Source organism: Callorhinchus milii, unplaced genomic scaffold (genome assembly GCF_018977255.1).
Source record: "Callorhinchus milii isolate IMCB2004 unplaced genomic scaffold, IMCB_Cmil_1.0 Scaffold5, whole genome shotgun sequence".
In the NCBI taxonomy this organism is placed as follows: Eukaryota; Metazoa; Chordata; class Chondrichthyes; order Chimaeriformes; family Callorhinchidae; genus Callorhinchus; species Callorhinchus milii.
Genome location: NW_024704746.1, coordinates 10,578,833 through 10,590,877, shown reverse-complemented (window position 1 = coordinate 10,590,877; position 12,045 = coordinate 10,578,833). Strand labels below are relative to the sequence as shown.

At 35.3% G+C, this 12,045-nt stretch overlaps 1 protein-coding gene across 5 annotated transcripts in view; it reads left to right on the top strand.

The window, feature by feature from the left end:
• The window catches only part of suco (SUN domain containing ossification factor), a 43,916-nt gene that overhangs the window by 16,146 nt on the left and 15,725 nt on the right, over positions 1-12,045 (top strand). For 2 of the 5 annotated variants that reach the window (XM_007895613.2, XM_007895617.2), the window contains exons 3-14: positions 506-610; positions 1,535-1,683; positions 2,507-2,638; positions 2,843-3,029; positions 3,610-3,736; positions 4,410-4,531; positions 5,085-5,152; positions 5,367-5,474; positions 5,607-5,712; positions 7,957-7,977; positions 10,542-10,597; positions 11,123-11,214. In XM_007895613.2, coding sequence (XP_007893804.2) covers positions 506-610; positions 1,535-1,683; positions 2,507-2,638; positions 2,843-3,029; positions 3,610-3,736; positions 4,410-4,531; positions 5,085-5,152; positions 5,367-5,474; positions 5,607-5,712; positions 7,957-7,977; positions 10,542-10,597; positions 11,123-11,214 — 1,273 coding nt within the window. The remainder of the gene's footprint in view (positions 1-505; positions 611-1,534; positions 1,684-2,506; positions 2,639-2,842; positions 3,030-3,609; positions 3,737-4,409; positions 4,532-5,084; positions 5,153-5,366; positions 5,475-5,606; positions 5,713-7,956; positions 7,978-10,541; positions 10,598-11,122; positions 11,215-12,045) is intronic. The other 3 variants (XM_007895614.2, XM_007895616.2, XM_007895615.2) reach the window with 3 other exon arrangements.

Below are 12,045 nucleotides of genomic sequence, written 5' to 3'. Positions count from 1 at the left end.
AAGTGTTAATTGTCCACTTTTATAGCCTGAGTGCATGTAATAACTAATTGCAGTATGGTCCAATCTTTTTCTCAAGTAACCAGTTACTGCAAGGATTGGAATGATTCCCTCCTATGGTATTCTGTTTAGGAGAGGAATTAACTGAGGAGAATTTTGAAATGGCAGCAAGATGCTGTAGATTAGAACACCAACTTGTTGGTTGCAGAGGGTTGGGATGTAAGTTGAATATTTGTCGTCTAGTACTGTTCCTTGTTCCTCATTCAAAAAGTCAGTGCGTAATTTTGCATATGACTTCATGTGTACAGCATTACTAAATTTTACAGGCAGTCATGGTAACTGACAGATTCTTGTTGATGCAGTCTTCCTATCTGCATCATGTTTACAGTTCATGTATGGTTTCTAAAATTAGTTAAACGTGATGTTTAAATACAGAAGATATTTCTACCCAAGTGTATACTTGAAGCTTACATTATTACATTAAACAAGTCACAATTACATTATCTAGCCCAAACAAGATGTGGGGACCGAGTCTACAGATGTCAAATCTCCAGATGTTAGCAGTCAATTTGCCGATCCATTATTAGAAGACAATACAAAAGTTGACCAAAAGGTAAGACTGTAGAACCGTGATTGCATTCTTGAACTATTCTTAAATTATATTAATTATATAAATTAAATTCATACTTTAACAAGATGTTAGTTTGCAGTTATATTACTGAATGCAGTTCTGGCTGCTCCATTACAGAATAGCTATCACAGCCATGGAAAGTTCATGATGCACTGGGGATAAGGGATATTGAAGTTGCGTTTGCATAGCTAATGATAACAGAGTATCCAATAGAAGCTTTCAAAATTCCCAACACATTTTGAGAGAATGGTGAAAGATTATTGCTGCTGCTTGCTTAATTAGTGATCAGAAGATATGCTCAGAATTCTCATTGGAAGAGTTATGGGGAGGTTAGAAGAAATATTTTCAGGCAGGGGTTTACTAGAACATAGAATGCTTTGCCACAAGTTGCTATTGAGACTGAAATAATGAAATCTAGGAGAATTATATAATTTTTCAAATATTTATTCAAAGTGGCTTGAGAAAAGATCAGGGAATTAGGATTAGAGTAGTAGCTTCAGTGGATGAACTGGCACCTCTTTCCCATTGGTACTAGTTGTCCATTGGTACCTCTTTGGGCTAAGCTGTTTCACTTGGGGTGGAAATGGGATATTGTTGCTGAGCCTCTTTATCCAGGATCCAGGATCTGCTCATGATCACAGTCAACTGAGACTGATTCCAAGTGCATTAATGACCCGTTTTCTAATTTGTGAACTACACTTTGTGTCAGTTTTGTAATTTTCAGTGATGTCTAAATTGCAAGGTAGCAGTATACAATGTTTTTAAATGTGGTTTTCTTAGTAAAACACTGGTATTACGTGTTTACAAGTACTGAGGAAAACATCACAAGGTATTTTTCAACAGCAGTTTGTTTTTCATTAAATATTTATGTAGTTAAATAATTTTGACTATTTGTTATTATTTAAGCAGCATGTGAATTCTGAGCAGTCCAGCTTTCCTGATCCTGGTCTAGAGGCTTCCATTGGCCTGGAAGATCCTCCTTCCAGTGTTGCTACTAGTACTGATAACATTTCCAGTTCATCTACCTCAGACAGCTCTCCATTCTCACAGCACAGGTAACCTTATTGTGTATTTTCCTGTGCCTTCTAAAAAATCCATCATCAACCTTGAGTGGTCCTCACCTTTAGATCTTGCGTTCTCTGTTTAGTCATTCTTCAAGTGTTTTGAGATGGTAATTTGCATTCAAGGTGTCGTTCTCATAAAAGAGAAGTTGTCTATAAAAGCATGCATCAATAACATACCACTTTGCACATAATGGGGAAAATGCTTACATTACATCTTGGATGTTACTGACAAATCCCTCAATATATGAGACTTATTTAAATATAATTAATTGCATTTCCTAGCCATTTTCCTGAAGTCCATGACTAATGGTTGTGAAGTAATATGAAATATCAGAAAGGTGTGGATCCACAAAGGAACCTGATCACAGAAACTGATCAGACATCCCTATGGTTTTACTGGTGTTTTGGAATATGTGTATTCAATTTCATAATGTATAGGTTTTAGGAGCTCTTGAGTTCTCAGACCAGATTTGTATCTCACTAATTTAAATAACTGAGAACAATGCAAAATGTCATCCAGTTCTCTGCCTTCAGACTCCTGTTCATTAATTAAAATGACAAGAGAGTTCTTCTCAAAGGTTGGACACATCAGTGTCTCCACTGTGGTGAGTTTGGTTAATACATTTAATGATGTATTTTTGTAGAAATATGAGAAGCAATCAGAATGAAAGCGAATATTAGTAACATTTTGCATTTAGTTTTGCATTTGTGTGAATATACAAGTCCGGGTTTCCTTGTTAATGTGCTCAGTGGGTTGGAAGGGGTTTCTCTTGAGATAAATAAGTTAAGCAGTGTCATTGTTTCTTTTCTGTAGTGCAATAGAAAATTCCAGTGATGATATTCCTGTATTAAAATATGAGCAGTCAGAAGCTGACTGTGATGCTGGAGGGAAAACTGAGGCTATTCCTCAAACCGAGTCCCCCTCCTTTATTATTCTGCCTGAGAGGTGAGTAATGAATGAGGTTCTTAAGGCTTCACAGAAGGTAAAGTTTTCTCTGCTAAGCTGGATCTGCAGTATCTGGCCACTCGCACGCTCTGCTTGCTTCTCTCATGAGTAAAACCATCTGATATTCCAAGAGAAAATGTTAGCTTGGCTGTAAACCGTTATGGCAGCAGAATAAGAAATTTAGGAAACTACTTTTACTTTTAGTCCAGAGGAGCATATTGATGGTAAGAGCACCTCTTCGTATGGCAAAGAAAAAGCATCTGAGACCGATTCCGAATTTGATCTTTCTGAGACTCGGAAAATGTTCTTGCCTGATGCTGGTAATCTGAATGAAGCACTAGAGAACACTTCTAATGATTCACAGGACTTGGAGAACGAGGAGAACACAGAGGTAAGCACTGATTAAATTTGTAAATAGTTTATCATGCAATTGTCTAGATGTGTCTCATGTTGGCCCTTTGGAACTCTGCTTCTAAGCAGTATTCATGAAAACTGAATCTAGATTGGCATTCTGGAGGGTTGTCTTGAGATGCATCTGGACACCCATAGGATTCTTTATTTGCAAATTATTTTGTGAATCTTACAGTTTTAATCCCAGAATTTGTAAATCCACTTCGGAATATTATACAAATGCCTACAGCATTTTGTACAATACACTAAAGTAGATTTAGCTGTAAAGGGTATTTCAGTGCCTTTTCATTAATTACGAAATGCTGTATCATTATGTTAATGTCTCCATCCCCTTTACCACAATATTGCTGTTATTTAAATGATGCAAAATGTGATTCATAATTATGATTTCAACTTTAAAAACTTATCCAAATCTTGAGTATGACATTTTTGTACAATTTAAACATACAAGAACTTGCATTTATAAAGCGCTCTTCATGTGGAGTGCTTAAACATGATAGATGTGCATATGAGCTTTAGTGGACTATGAATTTCATATATTTACCTTTTGGATTGCATAGGACACTACAGTTTCAAAAACTGCAGATGTTGGGGACTCTTCATCTGTGATTCCTTCTAAGGATTCGGGAGACATTCCTTCATTTGATGAATGGAAGAAGAAAGTCATGGAAGAAGAGAAAGAGAAAAGTAAGCATTTGAGGATGTATATTTGAGGATAACCTTAGTCAGTGACTTGGAATGGTGATGAATTATATTAGAGTACAGTATCAATTTTGAACTCACTAATTAAGATGAAAGTTGAATTGCATGGTCCTAAGTTCCTAAGAGAATATTTTCAAAAAAATTTACTTAACTAACTTAAGGGTGGGTATCATTGCTTTGGGATAAGGGTGGGTATCATGACTTTTGTTGGTCATCAGAACGGAATTTAAATGTTTTCCCATTTCAGGAACAGTGTCTGTATTGCAGCACTCCAGAGTTTGCTGTAGTATGGTTGGTTGTGGAGTAAAGCTGCTGCTTATTTTTAGCCAACTTCTAAAAGCACTCCTGCTGCACCTGTGAATTTTTAAAATTCTTCTCTCATACAAACCATCTTCTAGCCTCTGAGTGGGAATGCCATTTAGTGCTGATTATAACAATACCTAATAAGAACCAAGTGCGACACATTACCATGGGACTTTTGCTGCCCACAGAGGGGAAAATTTTGACTCCGCTTGGGAGGGATCTGAAAATCTTGCTCTAAAGATATGCTCAGTGATGTAAGTGCTTTTGACATCAGGCATTAATGTAGAAAGCAAGAATTTAAGGATCAGTCTAAAAGATGAGTTGTTTTGGTGTTATTGATTTTATCCTTTTATAGGCCAGTCAAAGCATACTACGAGTGGTGGACAACATTCTGTGAAGAAAGTGCAGAAGAACTTTAATAACTATGCTTCAGTGGAATGTGGAGCAAAAATTTTGGCTGCTAATCCAGAAGCAAAGGTTCGAAATGGGCTGTGTTTTTACTCTACTTGTCAAAATTAGTGTTTAAAACATTAAGTGTGTATTGATTGTTTTGTTTATTCAGTTCCATTAATATATTTTAATTATATCTAATCAATGTATGGATATATTAGTCTTCAATGTTTTCTGAATTTTGGGCTTGTATCTACAAAGGTGAGCATTCAGGAGAAGTGGAACTGAAACCTTTAACTTACGACTGAAAACAAAACATTTCACCAAGACATTTTTTTAAAAAAAGGCAGTGGGTGGGGGGTCATGCTGAAGTACATGGCATGTGGGTAGTATAGGGAGTATTTTTAATGCAAATATTGAATACCAAAAAAAGTGTTCCATTCTCAATTCTGATGGCTCTTATCTGAATGGCACAAAAAATCTCTTGTATAACAGATTGGTGAGTTGTTAATATATTTATTAACCATTCAATTCATCAGTTCCCTTGAGGTGTAACTTTGCAATGAAAAGTCATTAAGTGTTGTATATCTATGTCTAAACACAAAACGGAGTTCTTAAATCCTACAATTTTGCCTTGCAGAGCAATTCGGCAATTCTAATGGAAAATATGGATTTGTATATGTTAAACCCCTGCAGTGCCAAGATTTGGTGAGTTGCAAATATTTTTATACAAGGGAGAAATGCTCAATAATGCTTTTTTTAAAAAAACTTAAAATATCACACTTTGCATCCAAAGAATTTGTCTGCTCTGGTGGATTGAATAAACAACTTCCAATAAAACAAAATCAAAAAGGATGTTAAGAGCTGCCTTTAAAATTCTCATTGCATACATTATGCCTGAATATGGCTTTCCTTTTCGCAGGTTTGTAATTGAGCTATGTGAGCCTATTCAAGTCCGGCAACTTGACATTGCAAACTTTGAATTATTTTCCTCTACACCAAAAGACTTCCTGGTTTCTATCAGTGACAGGTGTGTTGTGTTTTTTTTATGTCATGATCTAAATTGCAGTTTTAAATATGGACCATTCACATTAATTTGAAACTTAATTTTCCAAATGTATACCACATTATAACAACTGCTACTTTTGTTAAAACTTTGCAGGTATCCCACCAATAAATGGGTTAAATTGGGCACATTCCATGCTAGAGATGAGAGAACTGTGCAAAGCTTTCCTTTAGATGAACAGATGTATGCCAAGTATGTCAAGGTAAAAGCTGTATGTTTTGAAACTTGAAAACACTTTAAATACTGAGTGACATAAGACTACCCCTGTGGCTTAAGAACAAGCTCATGGTGTTAGTGTACTTTTGATACTTCAGATTTGTTTGCTTCACTCAGACTATTTAACTTATAAATGGGATGTTCAAATGTTATTGAATTAATAATTCACAGTAAAGTTACTCAGTGTATAATGCATATATTTAAAAACATTTAATATGCCCAATTTACTCATTACCTTATTTGAACTAGTGACTTCAATTTAGTTACCATTAATATTTTAAACCAAAATATTTTACAGGATTCGAGAGCTAAATGCTTAATTTTAAAATGCACATTGTTGTCTCATAGCTCTGAAGCCATTTAATCCTCCCCTCCTTTCCTTGAAGGATCTAATTCTTGGATAGTTCCGTATTTGCTGATCACCCTCCAGTACCTCATTGAACCCTTTGTTTTTATTGGTGAACCTAGATGCTGAGTGTTGGCATTGACCATTGTAGATATGCCAGCTTATCTAGGATGTTAGCACTCTTGCATCTGAATCAAAAGTTTGTGGGGTTCAAACCCCATATTTAGACTTTGAGCTGACATTCCAATGCGATGTTGGGGAGTGCTGCATTGTTGAAGGTGCCTTATTTAGGATGAGATGTTGAACTGAGATCCAATCTACCTGTTCAGGTGGACAATAAAATCCAATGGCACTAACTCAAAAAGAAAGGAATTTCTCCCAGGCCATATAAAGTTGGTCATTCGCTTCAAAATTGTGTGCAAATTCGCTGTTTGCCTACAAATACACCATCATTAACTACACTTTACATTGAAATCCTGTGAAGCGCTTTAAAAGTCTTCATGATGTGATAAGGTGCTATATTCCTCCCTGGCACAAGATAAATTGGGCCACACTCACTACTGTTGCCTTCCTCACAATTGTTGATATTGTATCTTAATACTGGGGGAACTTTAACACAGCAATTTTAATAGGAGTTATATAGCCTTTCATTACAGCACTTGCGCAACAATCTTAACTACATATCTGGGGAATTATCACTGTAACTAAAATTGGTGGATGAAGGTTTGCTACAAGTACAACCAAATATATCACTGATGATAATGCTTAGACTCCATAGTTGATGCACATTTTGTTTTAAACTGTCTACTGCAAATTTGACAACACATGGTGTTTGTGCATTTCAGTCCATAACTTCCAGCAGAGGGAGCTCACTCATTTAAAATCGCTTGCTATTTTTGAAAAAGCTTTAAACACGCTATTTGATACACCAGTATAGTACTGCAATACAGCAGTTTATGGTAGTGCTTAAAACGATTCTTATATGCCCATTGTTCATTAACATTTGAATGTCTGCCAGATAATATACTTTATGCACTGTGATCCTGTTAACATTATGTATTTTTAATTGTAATTGTGAATTATTTCATGTTTATTTTTCCGTTTCCCTTCTCCTAAAATTGTATTCTGACATTGGAAGCCTCACTATTAATGAGGGCTTGAATAGCTTACAGGAAGTATTTCTGTGGAGTGGATTGGCACTGCATTACCTTTTTGTGCTCCCATGAACAGATTGGAGAACTCTGCTCCATAGTACTTCCCCAAGCAACTCAGTGATGCTGCTTTCAGTGAGGCAATGGCTTGAGTTTCATCTGAAGTTTGAACTTACAACCTTTAGTTCAAAGTCTATTTTTTGGAAGAGCAGATTATTCTTAATGTGAACAGATAAACTAGTGAAAGGTTTATTAAGTTTATGTGTGAAAATGCAGAAATAAACTGTTACCGGGTTTGAGACCTCTGGTTTGCCTTTGCTGTCAAAGAAATTTAGACAGTATAGTGTATTTATGGCTGAAAAATTCTTTAAAGTCCTCAACAAAAAAACTGAATTATGCTTGTGCAAAGCTTAAACAGGGCTCTTGATATGAATTTTGTAAACTAAGATTCTCTCTGCTCCAGCCAGGTTTCTGCAGTTCTAAATTTGTTATAATTATTGTTTAGTCATGTTTGCATGCTGTTCTTTAATTCTTGGATATTACATGTAATATAAATATTGTCTAGACACGTGTTTTGACATTTTTTTCTTTATAGACCACGATACTTGGAGGGAAGTTGTACTTGAATTTGAGAATACAGTAATTCTACTGTGTGAGCTTGTGGCATGCAGTAATCTCTCTAGACTGTTACTACTCTCTTACTGACATCTTTTCTTCCTTTCTTTTGCTTCAGATGTTCATCAAGTACATAAAGGTTAGCATTCTCCTGGTATTAGAGTTAATCACAGGCATTGGGATATTTCTTGGGTAGCACTTCAAACATGCATGACCAACAAAGTATTATTGCATGCCTCACTAATAAAGTAAATACACTCTTGGCAAACCACCTTGCCTCTCAAATAAGTGTTGTTAATGTCCCAACACTACTGGAAGCAGAGGCTTTAGCTTATTGTATGCGCTTGCTTTGTTTATGAATATTAATTTATAACCCAATAGCCTAAAGATACTTAATAAAGTTTGGTTTAAAAAATCTAATAGTAAGTTCCTTTACTATATATTAAGATACAATTCTAGTGAGGTCTGAAAGATACTGCTATGTTATACTTGCGCTGTGAATGAAGCATTAGCACACCAATCTGATGTACATCTGTATGTGGTGGAGTGTTCCCTACATTGCAACAACTAATGCATTTCAGTTCTGTTCTAATGTTTTGGGAATGTATCTAGTATCAGCGGCGTGCTTTGAAATATAATAGTAAGCTCCTTAGTAGTTTTTGTGATGTTAGTGAGACATTGCTGTTGTAGATAGTGGGGTCAGTAGACAGTTCTGGTTGCATTTTATTTCCCTGCAGAATCTGCTTCTGCCCAGAATTATAAACCTTTGTGGCATGTCTTCATTGTCGTGTTCAAAATCACTCTTTTAAAAGCTTCATATAGCTGCTGTATGACTCTCAAAATGGTTAATGTTCTGGTTTTCTGTAGTCAAAAGGGAAAGTACAGATAATGTCAGATCAACCCTAGGACTCTGAGATTAGTGCTGTGGTCCCCAATGCTGCCATGTGTTTTGTCCTATTTATTAATTTGAATCTTTCATCTGAGTCATTTGGGAGCCTCTTAAAAATTAAGGCACTTCTGAGGCCCAGATGCAGTTCCAAGGAGAGTAGCAAGGATTATCTCCAGGGTTAGAGGTATAAGTATGAGCAGTAATTAAGTAAGCTGGAGCTCTTCAGTTTTGAAAGTTGTTGCCCAGAGGGAAGCTTATCGAAATGTATGTGATTTTAAATGGGAATGCAAAACCTTGAGCAATATTTTCAAATGGACCAAAACTGCAGAACAAGATTTAGGTTTAAGATTTCGAAGAACAATATCAAGATAAAAAATATTTAATTTTGCCAGGAGATAATTAATGACTAGAATATGACTTATCAGGAAGTTTGGTTAAGGCCAGGATGTTGGACTCATTTTGTTTTGTTTTTAAAAAAAAAAAGCTTTGTGTTGTGAAGGGAGAACGTAGTAGGTTAGGTATTCAGGAAGGATGATCGAGATCAAATGGACCGAAGGGCTTACTTCATCCCAGCCTCTAGTGATCTTGTAAAAAGTGCAGTTTAATAAATGTTTCTACACGTTGTCTAATTTCACTTTTAGGAAATATGTTTTTAGTTAACTAATAATGACACTCGCTTTTGTGCCCCACGTATTGCCTTGTAAGCAATGAAGGGACACTCTGGTATCTGGTTAATTTCATTAAACTGGTCGCTTCCTGTCATCTGCATCTAAGGANTTTTTTTATATATAGAAAGCCGTTATGAGAATCTTGTTAAGAGTCTTGACCATGCTCTGTTACCAGTATTCAAGGACAGGATTTAAATGCTTATTTGACTTTTTTCCCCGCACACATATTTGAGAATGTTCCTCTTGTCAAACTCTGCTCATTTCAAAAATAATCTCACTGAAAACTAGTGGATGATTTGTACTTTAAATGTTCACATCTTAATATAGTCTCTCATGTCTGGCCAAATGTGATAAGTGACTTCCTCTCTTCAGAGTAAGTTTCTTATTAAATGAGCATGCAGAACCTATGAACATATCTGAAATACCTTGTTTTTTCAAAAATAATATGTTATATAATGTGCTGACAACTGCAATTGCAACCTGATTTGTTGCTGGAAAGCTTTCAGTCATCTATTGCTGACAGCATAAAATCATTTTATTATTGTACTTGCACAATTTAATTGAAATTGCTCGCTAAAACTCAACTTACTAATGTGAATGATTCACATGCCTAAATCTTATAGCTTGCAATGAGCCCTTTTAGGATTTCTTTAGAACTGTTTTTGTTTGTCTTATTTCCCTCTATTTATAAAAGCAGTTATAAAAGTTACTATTAGATGGCAGAAGGAAATAGACTGGTGAAAAGCACGAAAGCCTTCATTTAAAAGAACATGCAAGAATGGAGAATAAAATAACTGCGTGTAGGTATCGATCCTTTGATCCAAAGAATCATTTGAAGTAGAATTCTAAACAATTGTTGAAGTGGGATCATAAGCGATTATTGCATTGCAAGCTATAAGATAAATTATTAAATGTTTACAACCCAGCTAGTGATTTTCTTTATTTCAAAGTTTGTTGGTTCTGAATACAATTAAACTGCCTAATTTACATTTTTGATTTACAATGGCATTTCTGTGTGTTCTCTGCCCTTACCATATTCAAGCTTTTTAAAAATGATTTCCAAAACCACCTTCACATTTTCTCCTATTTGTGCAAGTTAAATTGTTTTATTACTTAATGCTTATTTTAGCATCTCTCATCCTGCAGGTGGAACTGGTGTCACACTTTGGAGCAGAACACTTTTGTCCCCTTAGTCTTATAAGGTAAGTTTCTCAATGTTTGCTGCTTGCATGACCAAACAGTAATATTTGATTTATAGTAATTTAAATCTTTTTCTATCGTATGGACTGACATTACTAGCGTTAATTGAACTTAACGATCGCTTTTTTAGGGTGTTTCTAGTCAATGTATTAAAAAAAAGGCAAAACAATTAGATAATTAAACATTTTTTAGATGGAATATATATGTTCCTTTGACATAGATTTTATTTCCAGTTGAAAGGGAGTTGGATAAATATTTGAAGAGGAATAATGTAAAATAGTCCAGGGAAAGAGTTGAGATACGGAATTAGTATAGTTGGCTCTCGTGGGTGAATAAGTGACAGTTTGGCCCCATGGCCAAGTGGTCTCATATTCTGTAATTTATATTCTACTGTGTTGCTTTTCATTGGGAATTCTCCTATTTAAAATAAAATGTACCTGATATAAACTTGCTGGTACCCAACATAGAAGTCATATTTATGCATATTCTAATCATTTTACAATGGAAGTGATAATTATTTTATGCAGGGTGTTTGGTACCAGTATGGTAGAGGAATACGAAGAAATTGCTGATTCTCAATACAATACAGAACGACTAGAATACCTTGATGAAGATTATGGTATGGATTTTTTAAAACTTTATATCCACAGTGTCTGTTATTTCCTGTTGGAGCATCTTTAGCTGGAAGGCGTGAACTGCTTGTTCTTTGATACCTACCTGCTATAAATGTTCAGCAGCATTAAATTGCATTACTCAACTTTTATTTCTCCTTCTCACAACATGACTATCTGACTGCTGTGACGTGTTTCACATAATGGTCTTGCATTACTCAGTTTCAAAAAGTGTTAACGGCAGATGCATTTAAATGGCATTACAAAGCCCTGAATACATCCAGTATCAAAGTCTGCATTCTGACAATTTGTAAATGAGATATGCATGGAATAATTAGAAGCTGATCATTGCAATGTATAACAGTATTGATTGAAATTTTTTTATTCTGGGGGAGACGAACCAGATGCAGAGATTTGATTGAACGCTTACTTGCACACCAATAAGTTCCATAATAGGAGGTAATTGCCTTCATTTTGCAAGACAAACCATTGAGTTTGACAGAAACGTGTCAAGATATCTATAGTTATCACACTTTTGGTTTTGCAATTACTGCAATTAAAATAAGTACTTTTACACCAGTCTTTGTTGGCTCGACCTGGAATTAAACATTTTGTTGTTCAATTAATTGAATTGGAAATGCTGTGGCAGATTTTGTTGACTGATGTATGTACTGTAGCACAATTAGCATTGAATGTTTCAGGTGCACTGGATTTCACTAAATCTGTAAACTCAGACAAAGCCACTGAGCTGCTGCAGTAACCTAAATAACAACTTCTGCATTTAAAGGTTCATTCATTATATAAAACATTTTGACTGGATAAGGCAATGTATTGTGTAT